This window comes from Mixophyes fleayi, chromosome 4, assembly GCF_038048845.1.
Source record: "Mixophyes fleayi isolate aMixFle1 chromosome 4, aMixFle1.hap1, whole genome shotgun sequence".
In the NCBI taxonomy this organism is placed as follows: domain Eukaryota; kingdom Metazoa; phylum Chordata; class Amphibia; order Anura; family Limnodynastidae; genus Mixophyes; species Mixophyes fleayi.
This window is the reverse complement of record NC_134405.1, coordinates 3,116,542-3,143,612: the sequence shown is the minus strand read 5'-3', so window position 1 is coordinate 3,143,612 and position 27,071 is coordinate 3,116,542. Positions and strand designations below refer to the sequence as shown.

Sequence of the window (27,071 nt, the reverse complement as noted above, 5' to 3'; positions counted from 1 at the left end):
ACCCCATGAACTCATGTGCTTGTACTGACAAGAAACTAGTAAATCAGATGCACGTGTCCATTTCAGTGACTACATCAGCAATCCAACATAGTTTCTCAAAGACTGGTCCAATTATTTGTTCTGTAGGCTGTAAAGGAGACAGATTTTCCTCATTCAGATGAAATAGCTTCTGCTAGGCATTCCCTCCACTTGCCTCTTAGTACAATTTCGCTGTTGTCCACACATAAATCGAGAGATGAGAGCAACTCGAGCATAATAATGTTTTTTTATTTCCACATAGAAAACATAAAATAACACTTACACAAAAATGCACAAAATATATCAAGCTGTAAAAAACTAAACTTTGTGTCAAATAACTCTCATACCAGATGTTACAAGTAAAAGAAGTCTGTAATACACGGGGAGCGAGATCTGGGATACACTCGCCCCTCAAAGCTTCACGATTCACAAGTCACACAGTCTCAAACATCTCCCCTGTATCTCCACCGACGCGTTTCAACTTATTGAAGTCTTTCTTATGGTGATCAGTGGAAGTCTCCAAACACGCTAAATACAAAGCCAACAATTACTAATCAGTCTCACTGGTGACATCCATGTAAAGCTTATGTGTCAGTTCACCAAAATTATACAAACTAACACATCCAAACGAGAACATATTAGACCTAAAAACGTGCTATCCCTCTATGAACAACATTGTTATCAACAGTAATGATAAATGAAACGCTCATCCTCAGCTGACAGCCATACCTGACATACCGAGCGGAGCATCAGTAAACACTCCTGAGGAGCTAATTAGCACAGAAACAAGCTGAACAGTTCCTTAGGGTGAATACTTCATCCCGACATCCGTGTACACAGTTGTTTCATGTGGGTGGCAGTGTGGTGTATTATACTGTGATGTCAGAAAACAACAATTACTTGTTAATATTCTCCTAAATATGTCATATCTCTCCACAGGGTGGCAGTGTGGTGTATTATAGTGTGATACCAGAACACAGCAATTACTTGTTAATATTCTCCGAAATCTGCCATATCTCTCCACAGGGTGGCAGTGTGGTGTATTATAGTGTGATACCAGAACACAGCAATTACTTGTTAATATTCTCCTAAATCTGCCATATCTCTCCACAGGGTGGCAGTGTGGTGTATTAAATTGTGTACAGAACACAGTAGTTATTTGTTTATTACTCTCCCAAATCTGTCATATGTGATCTCTTGTACTGTGATCCAGAACACAGTAATTCATTGTTGATTACTCTCCCTAATCTGTCATATCTGATTTCTCCACATGGTGGCAGTGTACTGTATTATTATTCTGTTTTACCAGAACCCTGCAATTATTGGTTTAATGTTCTCCTAAATCTATTATATGAGCTCTGTCCACAGGGTGGCAGTGCTGTTTATTAAATTATGATACCAGAACACAATAATTACTTATTTATTATTCTCCTAAATCTGTCGATCTGATCTCTACACAGGGTGGAAGTGTGTTGTATTATACTGTGATACCAGAACAAAGTAATTACTTTTTTATTATTCTCCCAAATCTGTCATATGGGATCTCTACACAGGGTGTCAGTGTTGTGTATTAAATTGTAATACCACAACACAGTAGTTATTTGTTAATTAATCCCCCATATCTGTTATATTTGAACTCTCTCCCAAGTGACAGTGTGGTGTATTGTACTGTGAACCAGAACCCAGCAAATACTTGTTAATTATTCTCTCAGAACTGGCATATCTGATCTCTCTACAGGGTGGTAGTGTGGTGTATTATACTGCGTTACCAGAACCCTGTACGGAAGCTGATGGTTGTGCAGCAGGTGTCCTCACACAGAAACATGGTGACGCTAGCAGACCGGTAGCATACTACAGTACACAATCGGACACTGTGGCAAGATCACTCGCAACATGTCTAAGAAGTGTAGCAGCAACTGCTCTTCTGGTAAGTAAGAGCGAGGACATAGTATTAGGACATGATTCAACTGTCTATACACCTTATGCGGTATCAGCTCTGTTGAATTCAGCTCAAACCAGACATGTTTCTTCAGCTAGGTTCACAAAATGGGAACTAGCTCTGATGGCACCCTCAAACATCACCATCAAACGATGTAGCACCTTAAATACAGCTACATACCTTCCGTATGTGTCTCGAGGTTGGGAGGTGAGGAGACCCTGGGTGATGATGAGTTTTGCAAGAGTACTGATACGCATGACTGTATGAAATACCTGAACCAGACCTTTACTGCAAGGCCCGACATACGTGACGCCCCCTTAGAAAATGTAGATTTTACGTTTTATACAGACGGGAGTTGCCATAGACAGACAGAGACGGGAGAACTTTGTACTGGTTATGCTGTTGTAGATGATCAGGACGTTGTAGAAGCTGGACCCCTTGGCCCACCTCACTCAGCCCAAATGGCTGAACTAGTAGCACTAAGTAGAGCGTGTGAGTTGGCAGAGGGTAAATCAGCTAATATATATACTGACTCTAGGTGCGCCTTCGGGGTAGTGCACGATTTCAGGGCCCTTAGGCGTCTTAGAAACTTCACGACAGCAGCAGGTACGCCAATGGCACACTCACAACACATAAAAGGACTTTTGACAGTGATACAGTTACCCTAGATAGTAGCCATCATAAAATGTAAAGCCCACACTTCTGAAGAAGACCCGGGGGTAAATTTATCAAGCTGAGAGTTTTTCGGCGGGTTTGAAAAACCAATCAGATTTTAGCTATCATTTATTTAGTACATTCTACAAAATGACAGCTTGAATCTGATTGGTTGCTATAAGCAACATCTACACTTTTCAAACCCGGCAGAAAACTCTCAGCTTGATACATTTACCCCCCGGTGTCATTGGGCAACAACAGGGCCGACGAAGCTGCTAAATGGGCAGCAGGGCAACCTATGACTGTATCGACACGCAGAGATTAATTGAAATGCAAGATTTGTGTTCCCTACAGGAAAAGGTGGTCAGGAAGGCGAAGGGATGTGGACAAGAGTCCTCAGGACTCTGGAGAGATGGACAAGGTAAGCCTGTAGTTCCCAGAACATACTATCCAAGCGTGGCTGAAGCAGCACACGGCCTGACTCACCTGGGTAAGGAAGGTATGTGCAAACTAGTGAGAGAATACTGGTGTACACCTGTTTTTTCTTCTCAGGCCGGTAAGTAGGCAATGTCATGTCTTACTTGTTTGAGGAAAAACGTCTGGAAAACTATACCAACTGAGCCATCCCACATCCCTCCTACAGATGGGCCTTTTCAGGTAAAACAAATTGACTATATCCAATTACCACTGTGCAGGAATCTAAAACCTTGGATCAAGCACAGTGGCCAAAACGTACAGATCCGAGTTCAAGATCTTAATAACTCGAGGATCATTGTGAAGCGAATGAAGTACATGATCGACAAGGCCAACATAGTTTGCTGAATTGCTTGCTTTCAGCTCCTCCTTCAGTTTCTCAAGCTGCTTTTCCAATAGTCTAATTAAAGGAATGACTTGGCTCAAAATAGCAGAGTCTACACTCACCTCACACGTCACAACTTCAAATGGTTTTAGCACCTTGCACAGCACTGAAAGGATTCCCCACTGTGCAAGAGTGAAATACATCCCCCCTCCTTTCCCAATGTCATGGCTTGTGCAATATGCTTGGATGGCTTTGCGCTGTTCCTCCATCCTCTGCAGCATGTACAGGGTGGAATTCCACCTAGTTACCACCTCTTGCTTAAGTTGGTGGCAGGGCAAGTTAAACTGCTCTTGGAGCTGCTGTAATCTCCTACATGCTGTGGCTGAATGCCTGAAATGGCCTGAAATTTTACGGGCCACCGAAAGCATCTCCTGCACCTCACGGTTATTTCGTAGGAAGCTCTGCACCACCAAGTTAATGGTGTGAGCAAAACAGGGAATGTGTTGGAAATCACCCAGCTGTAATGCTCGCACTATATTGTTGGCGTTATCAGAAATGACATATCCTGGGGAGAGTCCAAGTGGTATAAGCCATGTATCAATCACATCTCTTAGTTTGCGTAACAATTTGTCAGCTGTATGCCTGTTAGTGAAGCCGGTGATACAAAGAGTGGCCTGCCTGTGACAAATGTTACGTAGTGGTGTACATGCTGCTGCTATTCCTGCTGGTGAAGGTGAATGACCAACCCAGTGGGCTGTCACAGTCATATAGTATTTGGTTTGCCCACTTCCACTCCCCACATATCTGTGGTTAAGTGGACAGTGGGCAGAATGGCATTTTTAAGCGCAATCTCTACATTTTTACACACTTTTTGGTATAGTTGTGGAATAGCTTTACGGGAGAAATGGTGTCGTGATGGAATTCTGTAACGCGAACACAAAACCTCAATTAACTGTGAAAAGCCAGCTGCGTTTATTGTGGAGATTGGACGCAGATCTAACACTAACATTGCAGCCATGGCGTCTGTGATTCGCTTGGCGACTGGGTGACTGCTGTCATATTTGCTTCCCCTAGCAAATGATTGTTTCACAGTTAATTGCTGAAATGTAGGACTGCTCATTTTATTCACCTGCCTCTGGGCTGACGATTCACCCCCAGCAGCAGCAGCAGCAGCAGTGGGACGAACGCTTTTTGCAGAGGAATCAATAATAGTGCAGGATTCATCCAGCCTTAAGTGGGATGCCGGGCTAACTCCGAGAGCGCTACTGAGGATATTGATGAGGATGGTGTGGTGGGTGTATTTTGTAGCCGTCGGTATGTCGGTGAGCGGAGGGTCTTAGCTGATGATAGAGTGCTTGTAATTTTTTGGGAAGAACTTTCAGCTTTTCCCAACACTTTGCCATGAACTCTCGTTAAATGGCGTAACATAGACGAGGTTCCAAGATGGTTAAGGTCCCTCCCTCGACTGACTGTGGCTTGACATACACTACAAATGGCTATACAATTGTTGTCTGGATTTGGGTAGAAATAATTCCACACATAAGAAGTGGATTTTATTGTTTTATGCCCAGGCATGACAATGGCCTTTTTCTTGTCACGTGCCAGAACTGCTGCCACTGGTGCAGGACTTACACTAACAACCTCATCCTCATCAACATCCTCATTAGCGCCCTCGTCGCCTACACAAATCTCCCCCTCATCCTCTTCTAATTCCAAAGTGGCATCCTCAATTTGTGTACCACCGGCTACACTCGGGCTATTAAGGCACACATCAGCAGAATGCTCACGATTAGACATCCCACTGTTGGATGGACTCTCCACAGGGATTGGTGTCATTTCTGAATCAGAGCAAACATTATCCTCTAATGCCTTACTGTTATCTTGCAGCTCGGCTTTGACGCGTAACAGTAGTTGTGCACCAATTGTAGGCTCTGTAACTTTTTGGGATCTGCCACTAATAGCCAAAGGTGAAGGCCTCATTCTCTCTTTACCACTGCGTGTGCAGAATGGCATGTTGGCAATTTTTTTTTTATTGGCACTTAACTTCTGCTCAGTAACACTTCCTTTTCGCTTCAACACAGTAAATTTTTTTTTTTGTTTTGGTTTTTTGGACTGATTTCGAAACACTGTGTAGTTTGACATCGCCATGCCCAGATGACGTACTGGGAACACTAACATCAGGACTGGTGACAGAACCTGGTTGCTCATTCTGATCATATGTGGACTGCTTTAAATCCATTCTGAGCCTAAAGCATTGTGGAGTGCTAAAATTTTTTTAGTAAGATACTACTGACAGATAGTAATTTTGACAGCCAGAAATATTTATGCACAATTATGGGGGACACCCCAAAAACACTGGGGAGTGCTAAAAATTATTTGGCAAGATACTGCTGACAGATAGTAATTTTGACAGCCAGAAATATTTATGCACAATTATGGGGGACACCCCAAAAGCACTGTGGAGTGCTAAAAATTAGTTGGTAGATACTGCTGACAGATAGTAATTTTGACAGCCAGAAATATTTAGCCAAAATAATGTGGGACACCCAAAAAGCACTGTGCAGTGCAAAAAATTATTTGGTAGATACTGCTGACAGATAGTAATTTTGACAGCCAGAAATATTTATGCACAATTATGGGGGACACCCCAACAGCACTGGGGAGTGCTAAAAATTATTTGGTAGATACTGCTGACAAATAGTAATTTTGACAGCCAGAAATATTTATGCCCAATTATGGGGGACACCCCAAAAGCACTGTGCAGTGCTAACAATTATTTGGTAGATACTGCTGACAGATAGTAATTTTGACAGCCAGAAATATTTATGCACAATTATGGGGGACACCCCAAAAGCACTGTGCAGTGCTAAAAATTATTTGGTAGATACTGCTGATAGATAGTAATTTTGACAGCCAGAAATATTTATGCACAATTATGGGGGACACCCCAAAAGAACTGTGGAGTGGTAAAAATTATTTGGTAAGATACTGCTGACAGATAGTAATTTTGACAGCCAGAAATATTTATGCACAATTATGGGGGGCACCCCAAAAGCACTGTGGAGTGCTAAAAATTATTTGGCAAGATACTGCTGACAGATAGTAATTTTGACAGCCAGAAATATTTATGCACAATTATGGGGGACACCCCAAAAGCACTGTGCAGTGCTAAAAATTATTTGGTAGATACTGCTGACAGATAGTAATTTTGACAGCCAGAAATATTTAGCCAAAATAATGTGGGACACCCAAAAAGCACTGGGGAGTGCAAAAAATTATTTGGTAGATACTGCTGACAGATAGTAATTTTGACAGCCAGAAATATTTATGCACAATTATGGGGGACACCCCAAAAACACTGGGGAGTGCTAAAAATTATTTGGCAAGATACTGCTGACAGATAGTAATTTTGACAGCCAGAAATATTTATGCACAATTATGGGGGACACCCCAACAGCACTGGGGAGTGCTAAAAATTATTTGGTAGATACTGCTGACAAATAGTAATTTTGACAGCCAGAAATATTTATGCCCAATTATGGGGGACACCCCAAAAGCACTGTGCAGTGCTAACAATTATTTGGTAGATACTGCTGACATAGTAATTTTGACAGCCAGAAATATCTATGCACAATTATGGGGGACACCCCAAAAGCACTGGGGAGTGCCAAATATTGTAAAAAAAACAAACAAACTCCTCTATCCTCCTCTCTTCTATAGCGATTCTTGTTAGCACAATTGGATTCAGAATATTGGATTCTCTGTCCCTGCTCTAATCAGCCTGTGACTACACCCTGCTCTCTCCCTCTGTCAAATGGCGATGGATTGCTGTGGAGGCGTGTATTTATAATCTTCAAGTATCGCGAGAACCGAGCCCCGAGATCCGACGACGTCACGATGACGTTCGGCCTCGATTTGGATTCCGAATGGGCGGGAGAGTACCGAGGCTACTCGGCTCGGTACTCGGATACCCAAAGTTCGGGTGGGTTCGGTTCTTGGGGAACCGAGCAGCCAATCTCTAATAGATATATATATATATATATATATATATATATATATATATATATATAGGGTCCCCGGTTCACTGCTTTGCCCGGGGACCCATAATGTTGGTAAGATAGCCCTGGAGGAAGTGTATGGGAAGGATAGGAAAATCGGAAAGAAAAGTAAATGGAGAATTAGAAAAGTTGAGGTAAAAGTAAAGCAAAAGATGGAGAAAAAGGGTGGAACAGTGAGTGAAGGGATGAGAATTGGAATTGAATGAAGCAGAAAAAGAGAGCAAAAGACAGTAAATAAGTATATTTTTCGTTATCTGAATGCAGGTCCCGTTCCACAGAAATCTTGAAGAAAAGAGGATGAACTTCACATGACCCTAAGCTTATAAAGACTTCCTAAAGACTCCACCCCGATGATCCTATTGGCGACTAAAACTCCTGAGGAAAAGCTTTAACCCTTGAAGGTAAGTGCTGTGGTGAGAATGCAAACCCACCGCTTGATAGCATTCGTCCCCATTCGAGGCCTCATTTATAATTCTTAAGTTATGAAATTAACTTTGTGTTTTGTAAAATAAGTGTCTATTTCTGCATGATGTCCCTTTATGTATTAGCTGTGTCCCTTACTATAACTGACTCTATATGTGTAATGTGAGTGACAAGCTCAGCCTCGCCCTGTGTGGAAATTGTGCAACACACACACACTGGTGTCTGAGTGTCAGAGACTTTCACTTTCATTTCTCGATTCTGCTGTCAGCGATGGCGTCTGCTGATCTGAGACAGGAGCTGGACTGTTCCGTCTGCCTGAACATTTATACAGATCCTGTAACACTGAAATGTGGACACAGCTTCTGCCGGGTCTGTATTGATCGTGTGCTGGATACACAGGAGGGGTCTGGAGCTTATACCTGTCCTGACTGCAGATCAAAGTATAAGAAACGCCCTGGACTGCAGAGGAACATAACTCTGTGTAACATAGTGAGGAGTTTCCTGTCTACTCAGCCAGATCAGGAGGAGACTGGGATCTTCTGCACTTACTGTGTGGACTCTCATGTACCTGCTGCTAAATCCTGTCTGCATTGTGAAGCTTCTCTGTGTGATAATCACCTGAGAGCGCACAAAAATTCACCAGAACACATCTTATCTGATCCCAGCACCTCCCTGGGGAACAGAAAATGCTCTGTTCATAAAGAGCTCTTCAAATATTTCTGCAGTGAGGATGCTGCCTGTATCTGTGTGTCCTGCTGTCTGATCGGGGAACACAGAGGACATCAGATGGGGTCACTAGATGAGGCCTCTAAGAAGAAGAAGGAGAAACTGAGAAATGTTCTGCAGAAACTGACCACAAAGAGAGAGGAGACTGAGAAAAGAGTCCAGAGACTGCAGGAGCGCAGGAGAGAAGATCAGGAAAAAGCAGCTGGTGTAGCAGAGACAGTCACTGCCCTGTTTAGAGACATTAGGAGACAGCTGGAAGACCTAGAGAAGAGAGTCCTGAGTGAGATCTCCAGACAGGAAGAGAGCGTTTCACTCTCAGTCTCTGATCTGATCCAGCAGCTGGAAATAAAGAAGGACGAGCTGTCCAGGAAGATGCGTCACATTGAGGAGCTGTGTAACATGTCTGATCCAGTGACTTTCTTACAGGAACCAGACACAGGTGACTTGTGTGATACTGAGGACAGAGAGAGACATGATGACCAGGTCCACGATGTAGGAGATCTGTATGTGGGTCTCATCTCAGGGAAACTACACACATTATCTGATATAATAACAGGTATAAATACAGGGATCTATGTGCAGGAGGCTACAGACATATTACTGGATGTAAACACAGCTGGAAATGATATACATATATCAGGTGACAGGAAAACTGCATCTGTGTCAGATATATACCAGAATCATCCAGAAACACCAGAGAGATTTCAGTATTATCAGGTAATAAGCACCAGGAGATTTTCCTCAGGGCGACATTACTGGGAACTGGATGTCAGTAAATCAGTGAGCTGGAGGGTAGGGATGTGTTATCCCAGTATAGACAGGAGAGGACGTCAGTCACTTATTGGAGATAATAACAAGTCCTGGTGTTTGGATAGAATTAATAATCAGTATACAGTGATACATGACAGTGATGTGATCCAGTTACCTGACAATCTCACGTCTGATAGAGTGAGGATATATCTAGATTATGAGGCTGGACAGATGTCCTTCTATTCTCTGAGTGACCCCATCAGACACTTACACACCGTCACTGCCACCTTCACTGAGCCCCTTCATGCTGCATTATGTGTATATGATGGTTGTATAAAGATATCTGGGAGACTTGGGAGAAAGGATAAATCTGCACAGAACCGGGTGACATCACAGAGAGGGCGATCTGATTGGTTGGGTTTAGCCAGCAGACTGAAGCAGTAGATGGACATACAGCGGAGCCCCTCCTGTGTTGTGTAACCAGATTTTCAGTATATCTGGAATTGTTCCTATATTGGTGTGTTAAAAACTTTGTTATAAATATAAAAATGTAGTTTTCTTTGTGATTTCTCCATATCTGAGTCACTGATAGCTGTGATTGGCTGCAGTATATGTCAATCAGTGTACACCCAGTGCTATATTTTCTCCTAGTGGCTGTGATGTATGCAGGGGGTGAAAGGGGGGCTGCGTCTGTAATGCTCCGTCTACTGGTCATTCCATCACTGCTTAGTAAATAACACAAGAAAGGTTGGACTACGACTCCCAACATGCCTCATTGCTAAGCTTTATTGGCTAGATATTTGTCAGAATTACAAACAATAATTATCATTATCTCTCTATTACAAAATGCCTGTTATAAAGTGTTTCCTCTATATACCACCTGCATTTTAACACAACATATCTAACCAAAGCCTAATGCCAAGTAAAACATTATATTATACAATTCAGAAATACACATCATGTAGTGTATAATATATCATAGTCTGTCTATGTTCCCTCCTTACCCTGTGTTGTGTCATATTGGGGGCTTCCAGTATCCTGGGGGGAAATCCCCTCTAACCCCATCATTAGACTGGTTGTCAGACTGTGACACATCATGTAGTGTATAATATATCATAGTCTGTCTATGTTCTCTCCTCACCCTGTGACATTCTGGGGGTGTGATGAGTAAATTACTGCTGTGTGTTTCTGCCTCGTCTGTACTAAATAATAAGACGCATCAATAATTTTTTTTTATCTTTCCTTTTATTCATGTCTCAGTCTCATGAGGGGTAAAGGAAAACATGGGGGGGGGGCAGGAATGTAACATGAAGTCAGTGTAATGTACACATTATATAAAGCCTGTTAGCTAGTGAGGATTCTTCTAAGTGAGGATTTTTACAAGTGTATTAACAAATGTAGTATTGTAAGAGATATACAAGAGAGGAACAGGAGGGGAATCTTCTACCTGCAAACACTGCTACATGAGGACAACATTCCACAATCAGCCCTGAGCTCTGATATCCTCCACCACCTGGATTGTTAACTGCCTGGACTCTCCCTCTTATTTTGGTCTACTGTATTTTTAATATGACTTGCTGACTCCACTTATGCTGCTTGTATTCCCACCTTTACATCGCACTGTTGCTCCACTTAACTTGGACTTTTAACTGTCTCCCTCTTGTCCTGTGGATTTACATAACCAGCACAGTGCACCTTGTATTATGTCTTATGTTATACTATTGCCTTCCAATCATACCTGATGTCACTGTCTCATATAACTGTTTTTCTTATCACACCCATCTGGTATCTCTGCTGTCCTTACTGCTTCCTACTCCCTGGCTCATACTTTACATCTCTTCTTCCTCTTTTCTCTCCTTCTACCACTGCACTCTCTCGCTTCACTCACCTTTCCTGCTCTCACCATTTCCTCACTCCACTTGTTAGCACTTACCAACCTTGATTTCTGAAATACGTTCACCTGTCTATTCCACACCTTCTCTAGCTTTATCATGATTTGCTCCTCACTTCTGTCCTCTCCCTCTATCCTCCTGCTTCCCATGTCCAACCTTTTCATATTCTTCCTCCTCCTCACTTTCCCCTCTTTCTTCCCGTCCCCCTCCCTATTTCACTCCTCTCTTCTTTTCTGTGCCCCTGATCTGACTCACTGCCCACTCAACCATCTTTCCCTCTCTCCTCCTTTCCCCACTCACACCCTTTCCCTCTTGTCCCCTTCAATGCTCTTCTTTCATCGTCAATCTGCTCCTACCAACCCCCTCCCTCTCTTTTCCCCAGGAAATCTATTCCTTCACATCACTCCTACCTTCTGCCTCTCCCATTCATAAACCCCCTTATCTGCCCCATCTCCACTCCTCCCCCACCTCTTGCTTCCCTGCCCCTCGTCTCCTGTCTGCTGACAAGTCCCCTCATATTTTTGCTTCTCGTCCAATCCCAACCCTTTCTCCCTGTCATGCCCCTCGCTCCATATCTTACTCACCCTTGCAGACAACAATCTCATCCACATCTCTCCTCTTCCCTCTCTTCCTCTATCCTGTGGTCTCTGGAATGCCAGGTCAGTTTGTAACAAATTGACCTCTATCCATGATCTCTTTATCTTTAGACCCTTCAATCTGCTTGCCATCACTGAAACCTGGCTATCCCCTGAGGACACCACCTCTTCTGCTGCTCTCTCTTTCGGGGGCTTGTCCTTCTCCCACATACCCAGACCTGGGGACCAGCAGGGTGGTGGCATCGGCATACTTCTCTCCTCCTGCTGCTCTTTTCAGGTTCTTCCCCCTGAACCCTCCCTCTCTTTTTCCTCCTTTGAGGATCACTCTATCCGCCTATTCCACCCAGTCCACCTCCTTGTTGCTGTTATCTACCATCCTCCTGGTGCTGTCTCCCAATTCCTTGATCACTTTGCCACCTAGCTCCCTCACTTTCCCTCCCTCGTCTTGGGGGACTTAATATCCCTATAGACAATCCCTCAGACCCTGCTGCCTCCAAATTTCTCTCCCTCTCCTCCTCCCTTGGTCTCTCTCAATGGACCTCCTCTCCTCCCACCACAGTGGCCACTCCCTTGATATGGTTTTTTCACACATCGGTACTGTCTCCAACCTCACTAATTCACCTTTTCCTCTCTCGGACCACCATCTCCTCTCTTTTAGCATCTCTCCCCCCCCTAACACCGTCCCCATTCCCCAAGGTTACTCTCACCATGCATATTTTTGACACAGTTGATCCTACCACTTTCTCCTCCTCCCTGGGCTCACTCCTCTCCCCCATCACCACTCTTTCTTGCTCCGATGATGCTGTCTCCTTTTACAATCGCACTCTTACCACTGCACTTCACTCTCTCGCCCCGGCTGTCACCATAAAGCTTTGTCGGTCCCCGCCGCAACCATGGCAATCAAAACTTACCCGCTATCTTCAAAAAGGCTCCCACAGTGCAGAACGGCTCTGGAGAAAGTCACACACTCATGCTGACTTCCTCCACTTCAAGTTCATACTTGCCACTTACAGTTCGGCCCTATCACTTTCTAAACAATCCTACTTTAAAGCTCTCATTTCTTCCCAATCCTCCAACCCCCATTGGCTCTTTGTTACCTTCAACTCCCTCCTCTCCCCCTCTCCCACTCTCCCCCACGGTCTCTGCTGTCGACTTTGCTACCCACTTCACTTCCAAGATTGAGTCTATACATCATGACATCTCCCAGCAGTCCCTTCTTACCCCCCCTCTCCCCCACCCTGCCCCCTCTGTCCCGTTTCCCACCCTCTTCTGCGGCTGCTATCTCTTTTCTCCCCTCCCCTCTTGCTAGCTCACCCTCCTTCTCTTCCTTCACTCCGGTATCTGCAGATGAAGTCCATACCCTTCTCTCTTCTTCAGCCCCCTCCACTTGCCCACAGGACCCAATCCTCTCCCACCTCCTCTGCTCCCTCTCTCTTGAAGCCTGCTCCCACCTTGCCCACCTCCTCAACCTCTCCCTCTCCTCTGGAATCTTCCCCTCCTCTTTTAAACATGCTCTTGTCTCCCCATACTCAAGAAAAACTGTCCCTTGATCCCGCCTCTCACTCTAATTACCGCCCTATTTTGCTTCTTCCTTTTGCCTCCAAGCACCTTGAATGGATTGTCTACAACCGTCTCACCTCTTTTCTTTCTTCTCACTCACTCCTCGACCTGCTCCAATCCGGTTTTTGCCCCCTCCACTCCACTGAAATTGCCCTCACTAAGGTTACAAATGACCTTCTCCTAGCTAAATCCAAAAGACACTACTCCCTTCTTATCCTTCTTGACCTCTCTGCTGCCTTCGATACCATCGACCACGCACTCCTTTTGCAAACTCTCCAATCTATATGCCTCTGTAACACTGTCCTCTCCTGGTTTTCCTCTTACCTCACCAACAGCTCCTTCTCAGTATCTACACATGACTCTACATCCCCCTCTTACCTTACCTGTTGGTGTTCCTCAAGTTCCGTTCTTGGCCCCCTGCTTTTCTCTCTCTACACTTCCTCCCTTGGTGTCCTCATCCGCTCCTTTGGCTTCCAGTACCACCTCTATGCTGATGATACCCAAGTTTATCTTTCATCCCCTGACCCTTCCCCTTCCCTTCTGTCTCGTGGCTCCTGCTGTCTCTCGGGCATCTCATCTTGGATGTCCCAGTGCTTCCTTAAGCTCAATATTTCCAAGACTGAACTTATAGTCTTTCCCCCTTCCAGTATTCTCCCTCCTCCCCCCTTCTATTTCTTTTAATAACAAAACCCGCGTTTCTTTCCCTCAAGTCCGATGCCTTGGGGTCATCCTTGATTCCTCCCTCTCCTTCAAGCCTCACATTCTGTCCCTCTCAAAATACTGCTACTTCCACCTTCGGAATATATCCAAGATACGCCCCTTTCTCACCACGGAAGCTACCAAAACCCTTGTTCATTTGCTTGTAATCTCTCGCCTTGACTACTGTAACCTCCTTCTCTCTGGCCTACCTGACTCTCACCTTGACCCTTTTAAGTCTATCCTCAATACTGCTGCCTGCCTCATTATTCTCTCCCGCCACTCTATCTCTGCTGTCTCCCTCTAACAGTCACTACATCGACTCCCCATGGCCTACAGAATTAAATTTAAACTCCTCACCCTCACCTTGAAAGCTCTTAATCAATCCTCCACTCCCTACATCTCCAATCTCATCTCTACCTACACTCCTAGCTGCCCCCTCCGCTCTGCCTGTGACCGCTGCCTCACTGCTTCACTGATCACCTCTTCTCACTCCCGTTTCTAGGACTTTGCCCGGGCTGCTCCTCAGATGTGGAATAATCTTCCACGTTCCATCAGGTTAGCATCTACTCTGAAAGGCTTCAGGCGTGCCCTTAAGACTCATTTCTTTATTCAAGTCTATCAGTCCTCCTCCTAACTCCCTTGTCCTGGCTCTCTCCCCCAGTTAGTACCACCCTACTTGTGTCTCCCCCTTCCCTTTAGGATGTAAGCTCTCAGGAGCAGGGCCCTCTGTCCTTATGGGCTCCTTCTAATTTTCCAACACCCTCTGTACCTCTTGGCTGCTTCCCTAAGCCCTGTTTTCTTAAGCTTTGGCCTACTTCTCGCTAATTTATACCATCACTTTCACACATTGTCCCAGAAATAATTTGATTTGCACCATGTCACCTGTTTGTATGTGTTGTTTGTTTTTGTCTTTTTGCATTTTTTGTTCTTTCTGTATCATGTTGTGTCATGGGTCACTGTTTTCTGTATATGTCATGTCCGGCGCTGCGGACCCTTTGTGGTGCCTTATAAATTAAAGATAATAATAATAATTATTACACACCATCATACATGTAACTATCTAGTAACACTAGTAATATGTGTACTCTGCTACTCTTACATTCAGTGATAAATAACATTGTTACTGCAGCTGATATTTATATATAAAGCAGGAGAATGTCCCTCAGGTCACATACAGAGATGACGGTAACAAGCCCGCTATCACCTCCTCACGGTTATAACTACTTCTCTAGTTTTAGTTATTTTCCTCTCATAAGAAGTTACAGAGGTGATAACGAATTTACCCCCATCCCTGATTTCCTATTATCACATATTGTCATACAAGATGTTTTGTGATCTATAGACAGAAACTAATTGTACATCCCTGAAAGTGTCTAACATAGAAACTTTAAAATGATCACTAATTATAATACACTATGAATGAGAAGTGAAATGGCTGATAACAGAGGACAATATCTCAGGTACAGCTGCACATAAAACAATAGATTTTTATTCTTTTTAAAACCTCCCCTGACTAAATTTATATCTATCTTTCCCAAATCTAAGTAAATACGCCGACCTCTCCACTGTCTTGATCTGTCTTATCTTGTCAGGATCTCCCAGAGGGACAATAGTGGGCAAGAATGTCTGTACTGCCTCTTTCTATTGCCTTACTATCATCATCATCATCATCATCATCATTTATTTATATAGCGCCAACATATTCCGTAGCGCTTTACGATTGAGGACAAACACAGTAAAGCAATAAAGAAACTGGGTAAAACGGACAAAGAGGTGAGAAGACCCTGCTCGCAAGCTTACAATCTATGGGACAATGGGAGTTTGATACATGAGGTTAAGTCTACATTTTGCATTTTGGCCCAGCCAGACTGCAAAGGTTAAAAGTGACTCAAAAGCTAAATGTTACTGTCACACAACAATGTTGGTCAGGGGGTAGTTGTCTTGTGTGAAATGTGTAACGGGTGGTAATAGGGTAATCTAGTGAGGTTAAGAGGGTGGTTGAGGAATATTATAAGCTTGTCTGAAGAGGTGTGTTTTCAGAGAACGCTTGAAAGTTTGTAGATCAGAGGAGAGTCTTATTGTGCGAGGGAGAGAATTCCATAGAGTGGGTGCAGCCCGAAAAAAGTCGCAGAAGCAGATCTGGTGTAGAACGGAGTTGCCGAGTTGGGAGATATTTTGAGACAAGAGAGGAGATGTATGTTGGTGCAGCTTTGTTGATGGCCTTGTAGGTTAGTAAAAGTATTTTATATTGAATTCGGTAGAAAACAGGCAGCCAGTGTAGAAATACAGAATGATTCAGCAGAGGAATAACGATTTGCATGGAAAATCAATCTTACCGCTGCGTGCAAAGTAGATTGGAGGGGTTTGAGTCTGTTTTGGGGAAAACCAGTAAGGAGGGAATTGCAATAGTCAATGCGGGAGATGATAAGTGCATGATTTAAGGTTTTTGCAGTGTCTTGTGTGAGATATGTGTGTATTCTGGAAATGTTTTTTAGATATATATAACGTGATTAAGATATAGAGTCAATGTGGGTAACAAAGGCCAGTGTACTTCAAAAGATGTGAACGTGAGTGATGGGACATTTGGTAGAACTGTGAATGTGCACTGTTGGGAGAGAAGTAGTCCAACCCCCCCTCCTTGTCTGCCTTCAGGTCTGGGGGTGTGGGTGAGATGGAGGCCACCATGTGAAAGGGCTGCAGGTGAGGCAGTGTCTGATTGCATGAGCCATGTTTCAGTTATTGCCAGTTGAGGTTCCTTGAGAGGAAGAGATCATGAATGGAGGTAAGTTTGTTACAAACAGAGCGTGCATTCCAAAGGGCACATCTAAAGGACTTGGGAAGAGAGGGGAGACAGGTTATGTGTTTGAGGTTTGCTATAGAGCGGTAGTGCTCTGATGTATGTTTGTGTAAGGAGTGAGGGGAACCTGGATTAGGTGATATATCACCAGCTAATAGAAGCAGAGTGAGAGAAGGATAGGCAAGGGGATTGTAAGATGTGTGGCCTTTTATTTTCTGGCGACAGGTGGAGGCTGTACTTGTTAGAGATAATAAATAGGACAACAGTTCATGGGTGTTGACTAGAGGTGAGTGGAGCAATGAAGGTGCAATGTGGACAGAGGTGTGTGTTGGTGGAGGGGTGAAAGATGACACAGTTGTTAGAGTGGAATTGTATGATTATTGATTTAATATCTATCATGTGCTAAGCTTTAGATGCTAATATGTTATGCTATAACTTTAAGAGAAATTAGCAGATATTATGTTCAGTTTAAAAGACAAATTATTCAAGGTTGTGAGACTACATAGCAGGATGTTCCCATCAACGGAAACAGACCAAGGACATGTAGTAACGTTCTTGATAGATAAAACCCAAGGACTAAAAGCTGCTCAGCATTATATCATACAGGTGTTGAGTATTTTCTGTTTACCAGTCGACTGAAAACAAAGAAAGATCTGACTGACATTGAAGGTGATTGATAGAAGCATTGGTGAACCCCGATACCCCAACACAGTCCTAAAGATAATGTCATGAAAAGAGACCAAGAAAAGCAAATTGATAAACATTGTGTTTCAAGAGTAAAAGTCACAAAGTTAGGGGATTTTAAAGAAATACCACTTTGCAGTGTTCTGTGTAGATAGACAAGTAATGCAGAAATAGGCTGTGGGAGATGTAACTTATTCCTGGAAGCATTTAAATGTTGTCCAATGTTTGTCCAACCGTGTCGCCTAACTCTGCGTTTTCATACACTTGTGAGAAAACTCAGTGCAGAAAACTCACCTCTCACCCCATAGACTGAGGCTAAGATGTAGTCAGGCTAATTTAGGAATACACTACAGATGTGATAATTGGTCAGCTAATCAAAGGAAAAGAAAAACATTTGTCAAATAGGCTAGAGGAGGCAGATACCGATCATAAATTAGACATCAATAAAAGACTCGGCCAACATAAGTTAGAACAGATAACTAATTCCTATTACATACTTATTAAACACACAGTTGCAGGGATGAGATACACAAATTAATGAAGTTCAGAATAGCGGAGGATGAACATAGTAGTAATGTGCCATAGTTTTGTGCTTCCATATAAGTTCAGCAAGGATTCTGTTACACAACTCGCAAATCTTGTCACAAAGACAGTAATAAGCAGTCCATTGATGCACATCTATATATTTTATATAAGCAATTGGACTCATATAAAATTATATATGGTAATGAGCATAGTAGAGGTTACACATCAGTGGCCCTGACACTGCGAGCGCCAAGCAGGGGTGTAGGTGTTAGAGGAAATTGACACCTGTGTCATGGGGGCTGTTGGCTGAAAAACTGTGGCATGGGGGGACCCCCCCTATCCAGCAGGCGGAGAGTGGGCACACTTATAACTGTGAGGAAGGGCAGGGGGGCAACTTTATTAAGTAGTTGCAAAATAATTATCCCCATTGAAATACAATGGTTGGGGACAGCATTTAAGGAGCATCCCAATTTATGCAAACTATAAGGAAGCCCAATGTAAAAAAAACCTTTTATTTTTTTAAATTTAATGGACACTTGAAGTAAATACATAAGACAGTCACAATGTCCCGTTATTGCCATGAGCTCTGTGTCCTCATAGGAGATCAAATAAATTGCGGCAAGTAGTAAAAAAAATAACAAATAAGCACATGTGCAAGAAACTGCTGCGTCACTGAACATGTCTGCGACATTCAAACAAACCAATAGTCTCCTGAAACTTAGATCGGCACTATTGAATGGAATATGACACGGTCTTAAAATATTAAGTCTAATAATTAGTAAACTATACGTCCTTAGCAGCTCCTCCTATCAAATTCTCTATGGATAAAATCCTCATCCTGCTTGGCATGGTGGGGACTATATGCAATTATTGTTTTGCTATGTCTGGGACCCACATGATCTTAAGGGGTTAAAGAAGAGCGGGGGGGGGGGGGGGAATACATTGCTAGATGATGAAAGAAAAGATTGATATCCCATAAAAATCTTAATTAGCATGCAAATTAAAACACGTTATTCCTATAACCACTGACCCAAATACCATGAGATGTCTGGCACCCTGGATTGGTGTGTGTCTGATAAAAGCACACATCACAGGGGGGGGTGCAGTGCTCTTTGACATTTATTAGCTGTAGAATTAAGGAGGGCCTAGCAGGGATTAAACTGCTTTTTTCATAATTTGCACTAATAAGTTACACCCAAACACAAAAGCTGCTTTGGGTGATATAAACAGGGAGGAAAAGAGACAGAAAAAGCCACAAAACCACAGGGATAGAAAGAGAGAACTTAACAGTTTATAGGCAAAACAATGAAACAATGCACTAGGGACAGGCAGGGGGGCACCGTATACTTATTCAATGTCCAAAACTCAAGAGGCTGCTTAACTCTCCGCCAATCCAACTTATAGACTAAGTCTGGCCCTCCCCTATGACATCAGATGGGGGTACTCCCTCTAGTTAAACTAATGACCCCAGAGTACTAACTACAGGTTAATGATCCAGCCTCAGATTTTAATATCCTTCAAGCTTAATTCAGCCCTCAGTTCTTATGCCCTGCAGTGTAACAGTGATGCCAATCTCGCCTATACAAAGCTGCGTGTTGTATCTGGCGATTTTCAATTCAAACTCAGGCGGGTTTGCAAAATCGCAGCTTCATACATTTGGCGATTTGTACAGGTAGAGTGGCAAAAAGTCGGGACTGCAATTTGTAGAGATTTTGAGGATGGCGATATTGAAAGAAACACATCTCCGGTGATTTCACATCAAATCGACGTTAAACGCCAATAACTGACATCCTCCCCACAGCACCTGAAAACCTTCTCCCTGCACCTTGTCAATTAAGCTAAATAACCAGAAATAAAGACACGGACACAGTGGTAACTTTTGGCGCCCTTGGGTCACAGTTTTAATTTGTTATAAATAAAGAAAGAAAATGGTGGCAACGAGAGCAAGAGCAGTAACAGCTACCAGTCAATACCAAACATTAACTAGGGGGGCCAGCCGGCACTGAACCCCGGCGCTACATTAAAGGCGTCAGTAAGACTCCGCCCCTTCTGGACCCAGAGCCACGCGCCCTCAAGCGATACCCCAGGCACCTACACAAATGACCCTGAAGAGACTAGAGCGAAAGATAAAGCCCTCTGCGGCCGAACATAAACCGTGCACCCATGTATTAGACCGCTGTCTGCACTGCTTTCCACCAAAGCTGACATCCTACCCAAGGACTGACAGACCCACCACCATAAGGACCCTAGAAAGAGTCAAAAACTCAAAAATCCTACCTATAAACAAGGATAAACCTGCATCATTGAGATGAACCCCATCTGATCTATAAAGGTGTGTGTGACAAAACGTAATGTCCGGACGCTGGATTGAACCTCCATTTGAAGATCTCAAGAATTTGTTCACTGCTCCATTAACCTGACGTCTGAGATTATCCATTACCAAACCTCCACGATCCCCTCTCCAGTGGAGACGCGGTACAATATCAGACCAGCAAACCTTCATTTTTTGGCCACCTGAGTGCTAAAAATTGTAAATCAGCGATAATTCTCCATATGAGGTCAACAGTTTTTCCGTTACCCAGATCATTACCCCCCAGATGGATAATAATAATATCAGGGTCTTGTTTACTGTCAATCAGACCAGAGATCATCCCTCTAACAGTGTCCCAGCACATTCCCCGCCTACCAAACCATTGTACTTGCATCAGTGTATTACTTGTAGGCGGTTCCTGAACCGCTGGATGTCTGGCCGCCCAATACACAAAAGAGTGACCGACCACCCACACTTGCAAAGGTTTCAAGGTGTAATCTGTAAACCAGATAATAATAAGCCTCTATCAATATACATGATGCCAAATCATGCATTCCTTCAATTCTATAAATACTTAACCATAAAATTATAGTCATTCAGAAAGAGGTGCATCCCTGCCCGCAAGCCCCTCTTATCATAACACATAAAGTAAGGTAAGGAGACATGAAAGAAGGGGAGGAGAGGGAAGATGAGGCAACCCAAAGAAGGTAAAAACCGTTAAAAACCTCGAAGGTGCTCCGTTCTATGAGAACCCTCATTTAGAGGAAAAATTCTGGAAATCCCTTCATGCCCTCACAGCCAAAAGTGACGGGCGGACGAATCCTGGGTTGCCCGCCGATGGGCAAATTATAATTTGGTGGGTTTAATATATTTCTTAAAAGCTGAGGATTTCCAACCCCCCAGCCTCTTGATGCTCTCCACAGAGGGCCCTTCTGCTGCCGCGGAGGTGGCCGCACCAATTCTAAAGGAATGTGTGCCAAAATCATCCTGGTTCAGACCCATTTTGGACACACATTTCTTAAATATAAATTTAAATTGATACTTTGTAAGGGACGTCCCATCAATATGTATCAGCCAGACAGTGCCCCCATGGGGCCTAACCTGTGCAAACGACCTGGCTAGAGCCACTGGACAAACTGTCCTATCAGTGTGAGCCCTCATCGTAACCCAACGCCCCCTACCAAATTGATCCGTTTTGGATTTGTGGAGCTTGCACAACAGGGATGCCTCTCGCAACACTACGTTCTTTGCTAGCAAAGCAGAATCAAAAGTTATCTTAGACACCGCCACTAACTCCCCAACTCTAAAAGCGCCAGCAAATGCAACAGCAAAAGCAGTCCTAAAAAGCAATCCTTCAAAGTCAGAATCTGTTACCTCTTGAACAACAACCATTAATTTATGCAACATGACTACGTCAATAGAGCGTCTGGTGTCGGGGGCAACAGGTTTGGTCCTCGCCCAACCCTTCAAAGCTTTCCTTACCATAAAAGTCTTAGTAAAGTCACCCCTCCCGCATAATTTAGACACAAAAGATATGCCCGATAACGTAAGTGTCATGGATGCCTTAGAGACACCGAAACTGTACTTGTGCCAAATGTAGTCAAGCAACCGACGATTTTGGTCCAATTGCTGACGCTCTGATTCGTCTGAAAACAGCTTCCAATCACGCCATGCTGCCCTGTAAGATCTTAATGTAGATGGCGCCAAGGATTGTTCCACCAGGCCTTCTATGCCGGCTTGACCATCTGCCAAACATAATGAGGACAAGGCGTGCCATCAGTGTCAGCAATTGGAGCAAGTGACCTAAACTTACCCCATTAAAATCTGGATAGGGAGTCAGCTACAAAGTTATCCGCACCTGGAACATGCCTGGCTCTAAAACGGATATGTTTAGGACAGCGTAACACAAGATGCCTGATTAACCTAATTGCTGGGCTAGAAGTCGCACTCTGTTGATTGATGGCTTGAACAACTCCTAAATTATCGCACCAAAAAAAACCCCCAAACTTTGATTCTCCAATCGAGGAGTCCATAACTCCATGGCCACAACAATAGGAAAGAGTTCAAAAACCAACAAATTACTGGTTAAACCCTACAAAATCAACTCCGTGGCCACCTTGACACACACCACGAACCATCGAGATAAGCACCAAAACCTGCACTGCCTGCAGCATCTGTGAACATTTTGACCTCAGCACTGGATTTGGGTAAACTAGGCCAAATACGAATTCCGTTAAATGTCTCTAAAAACTCTCCCAAATAACCAAATCATCCTTAATCTCTTGCGACATTCTGATCCGATAATGGGCCTCAGCAATCCCTGCTGTCGCCCTCTGCAATTTTCGGCAAAAAATTCTACCCATGGGGATAATACGGCAATTAAAATTAAAAGACCCCAGCAAAGTTTGCGCTTTCTTAAGAGGAATCTTTGAAGCACTACACACCACCCCTATGAGATATTTTAATTTATTAACCTTATCAATGGGCAGACGACAGCAGCCCATCACAGAGTCAATTTCAATGCCCAAAAAAGAAAGACAAATTGAAGGACTTTCTGTTTTCTTATGGGCAACTGGGACTCCAAAACAATGAAATAGGGCCTTAGTATCAGACAACAAATTAGCGCAAATGGGTGAGTTTGGGGGACCTACTAACAGAAAGTCGTCAAGATAGTGAGAGACTCCACCTTGCTTAGACCCTACCTCTATACACCAATGTAAAAAGGAACTAAAACATTTGAAATATGCGCTGGAAATTGAACAACCCGTGGTAAACATCTATCAACAAAAAAACCCTGTGATGTTCTAAAGCCCATAAACCTAAAGGATTCAGGATGTAATGGCAAAAGACGAAAAGCAGATTCAATGTCGACTTTTGCCATAAGGGTTCCAGAGCCAACTTTCCACACTAAACCAAGGTCAAATTCGAAATCTAAGTAAATAACCGAAGAGTGTAGGGGATCAAGGGCATCATTAACTGAGCTCCCGTCTGGATAGGAAAGGTGTTGTATGAATCTGAATTTGGCCGACACTTTTTTAGGAACAACACCAACGGGTGATATAATCAAATTATCTATGGGTAAAGACGGAAAGGGACCACAAATGCGCCCTAATTGAACCTTCTTATCTTCTCTTTAAGGATTTCTGGATGCTCATAAGCAGACTTTAAATTCCTAGAAGCTACAACTCACAGGGAACCTTCAATTGGAATTTTATACCTCTCCCTAAAACCTCTGGACAAAAATTCGGATAGAAAACGGTCCGTGTATACATTCAACCACTTAGCCATTGAATCAACTGAAACTGGGGAAGGACCTCTACTTAGTAGGACCTGATGAAGGTGCTCTAATATTGGGTTGTGCTGCAGTGGCACTGGGGCAATCCTTTGCTGGGTGGCGGCTGCCACAGCGCAGGCATGCATGTCTGAACCTGCATTGGTGCCCCTTGTTGCATTGGGAATTGTTGAAGTTGAAACATTTATTTTTCCCAAGAAAGGATGTGCCCCCTCTATTGTATGTCGTATTCCTAGCGGGCCCTTGAGGGAAGTGGTTGGACAGGCTGGACTGCTGTACTGCCAACCATATTTCAACATCCTTACAACCGAAAGGGATACTTGCCGCACCATCTAATTTCTTACGAAATTCCTCATCATATAACCTCCACAACCTATCCCCACAAGCTGTCCACATTTTGTGGATCATATGCATGTACTTCAAAATGTCCTGATGCTCAATAGGTCTGGTCACCAAATATGCAGAAGCAAAAACTAAAAAACCCGCTGTCCAGTTGTCATAAGATTTAACAGCGTCGTCAATACCCCCATCTTGTGCCAGCTTAGCCTTTCACTGATCCGTAATACTAAAAACATCCACATAAACCCCTCGATTAATCTTCTGTCGTGCACTGTCACGCAGTCCCCTTAATATAGCCGTGTTAGCACATCTGACCATGTCTTCACCTGAGGGAACACTTTGTGTCTTGTGGGTCTTCCGTCCCTTTTTACCACGTCTCAATTGTGTGTGTTCAAGCCGCATGAATTTCTTATGCTCGTGACCCGAATCCGAGGAATCTTCATCCGTGCTTAACACCTCGGATTCTGAGTTCAGGCCCACCATACTCACCACGAGCCTGCACACCAGATGTTCCTGCAACTTCCTCTGAAACTCCTGCCACCAAAGCCTGATCACCAAGAACAGCCGCCAAATCCTGCCTGCTGGAAACCGCATCATTCCCACCGACCTCTGCATCTGGAGATAAGGTAACTTTAGCATGATCGTTTTCCATCAAACCCATAACCATTGGCCTACCACTACCCGCATTAGGTTGGTCATTGATAAAAGATGAATCCCCGGACTGACACCTGTCCGTCCCCCTCTGCTCATTCCTTGTTGAGGCTAATGCAGCTATAGTAAAGGAAGCCATATTGGGAAAAGGCGGCTGTGACACGGTTTGGCCAGCCCCTGAATTACGGGGAAATTGTGGAACCATGTGCGACTGAAAGCCCGGGCCCCTTGTATAGGGTACCTGTCCCGCTTGGAAGGATGCAGGCAATGATTGTGCTGCGAAACCCGGGAACATTGTAAGGAAAAGGAGTTTGCCCCCCATACTGAAAGCTTTGAGATTGGCACATAGGCTGCATTTGGGCATAACCCTGGGGCATAAAAGGGGCAGGGGAAAAGGGGTAAAGGGCAGCAGACTTGGAAGGAAAAGACTGGTTAAACCACTGCTGCTGTGAAGGATTCTGAAATCCCTGAAATAATTGTGACTGTGGGGGAAAAGAACGCTCAGGAGGGGCCAGTGTAGGGACTGTAGAGGGAATAACATTCTGGGAAAAGAATGAAGTCTGATAAGAGACAGATGGGGCTGAAGTAGATTACTAGATTGTAAGCTTGCGAGCAGCCTTCTCACCTCTTTGTCTGTTTTACCCAGGTTGTTTATTAGTTTACTATGTTTGTCCCCAATTGTAAAGCGCTACGGAATATGTTGGCGCTATATAAATAAATGATGATGATGATTATGATGATGAAGTACTTTGTGTCATTGCTAGCGTGGTATCAGCACGAGCTGTTGGAAATATCGTGGATGTTTGTGTCAAACAGGGGACATGTCCAAATTGCGGTCTGAGTGGATCAGCGCGTGTGTCTGGGCCTGATTCACAGATCATGTGGGGTCAACATCTCGTTCCAAACTATCCCTGAGATTACCTACTGGGGAGCTACTCTGAACCCGTTCCTCAAATTGACTGGAGGGGTTAATGGCAGCTATAGCTGTGCCCATGGGTGTAACTGCTGCTGTATCACTGCCATCCACATCTGCAGGGACTGTCTATGTCATGGGTGGGGACTGAATAGGCATTGGGGTGTTAGCCATGCCATCAGCTAGTGCAGGGAGGCTGGGGGTGGGGGCTGCTCTGCTACTAACCAGCGGCACTTGGGTAAACGGTGCAGCGGGTGAACTGCAGCTAATCGCGGCTGTGGGTGTGCGCGCATGGACCTCCAGCGCATTGACTACTGGCGCCAAGGTATGCGGGGAAGCGAGGGGGTGGCCGCCATGTCTGGCAGTGGCAGAGCGTGAACGAACCCTGCCACTGCCCGGGGATGGAGGTCTGGAACGACGCATCGCACATCCCCCGCCCGGCACCATAAACCTCCTATTTGCTCATCCACGTCTAGGGCAGGCGCGGGCTGACAACATGCAGCCAGGGGGCGCACAGGCGGCCTCATCACATGACACGCGATGCGGCCGCATCATTGATGACAGCGGTCACTCTGAGCGGCCCGGGGGACCGATGCCCCCCGGCCCAGCCCGGCCCTGGTCTAGGGGCAGTAGAAACTGAAGGGAGGAGGGGGGGGATGCGTGCAGGGGGAGACTCCCGAAGCCCGGCCGGCGCAATGGCATTGCGGCGTGGACAGGGCATGGTTGATTAAGGACTGGTGACAGGGCAAAAAATAAGGGGAATAGCCAAAAGGGCAGAGGACAGAAAAAGGGAATGGGAATTAGAAAGTTTGAGGGCAAGGAAACATTGACAGGACACCACAGAAAGGAATGAATGGGGAAAAGACAATACACTGGAACTAGTTAAAGGTTTCAAGAACAGTCAAAAGTGTAAATTAAAGCATGTAATTGAATAAAACTCTCTCTGCACGGCTCTGTCCTCTGCAAAATCCTGAGAAGAAAAAAACTGTCAGTGATCTATTCTCTGTATGAGCAACAACCCCCCCCCCCCCCCTACATAACACCCCCTCCCCCCACATAACACCCCCCCCACATAACACCCCCTCCCCCCCACATAACACCACCTCCCCCCACATAACACCCCCCCCCACATAACACCCCCTCCCCCCCACATAACACCACCTCCCCCCACATAACACCCCCCCCCTACATAACACCCCCTCCCCCCACATAACACCACCTCCCCCCACATAACACCCCCCCCACATAACACCCCCTCCCCCCACATAACACCACCTCCCCCCACATAACACCCCCTCCCCCCACATAACACCCCCCCCCCCATAACACAGGCTCCTTCACATTTCAGGGAAAAGTTTAACCCTTACAGTAAAATGCTGAGGTGCAATTGCAAGTCTGACGTTTAAAAGCATTTTAACCCATTCGGGTCTTCATTTTTCCTTAAT

At 44.5% G+C, this 27,071-nt stretch overlaps 1 protein-coding gene across 1 annotated transcript; it reads left to right on the top strand.

The window, feature by feature from the left end:
- The first annotated feature begins 8,137 nt into the window (after positions 1–8,137).
- Positions 8,138–10,554, top strand: LOC142149671 (E3 ubiquitin/ISG15 ligase TRIM25-like). The gene has a single exon (XM_075204982.1). The coding sequence runs from the start codon at positions 8,162–8,164 to the stop codon at positions 9,809–9,811; it is 1,650 nt and encodes a 549-aa protein (XP_075061083.1). The 5' UTR covers positions 8,138–8,161; the 3' UTR covers positions 9,812–10,554.
- The last annotated feature ends 16,517 nt before the right edge of the window (positions 10,555–27,071 follow it).

Coding starts and splice junctions, on each gene's coding strand:
- LOC142149671 (XM_075204982.1), top strand. CDS start 8,162: ATGGCGTCTGCTGATCTGAGACAGGAGCTGGACTGTTCCGTCTGCCTG.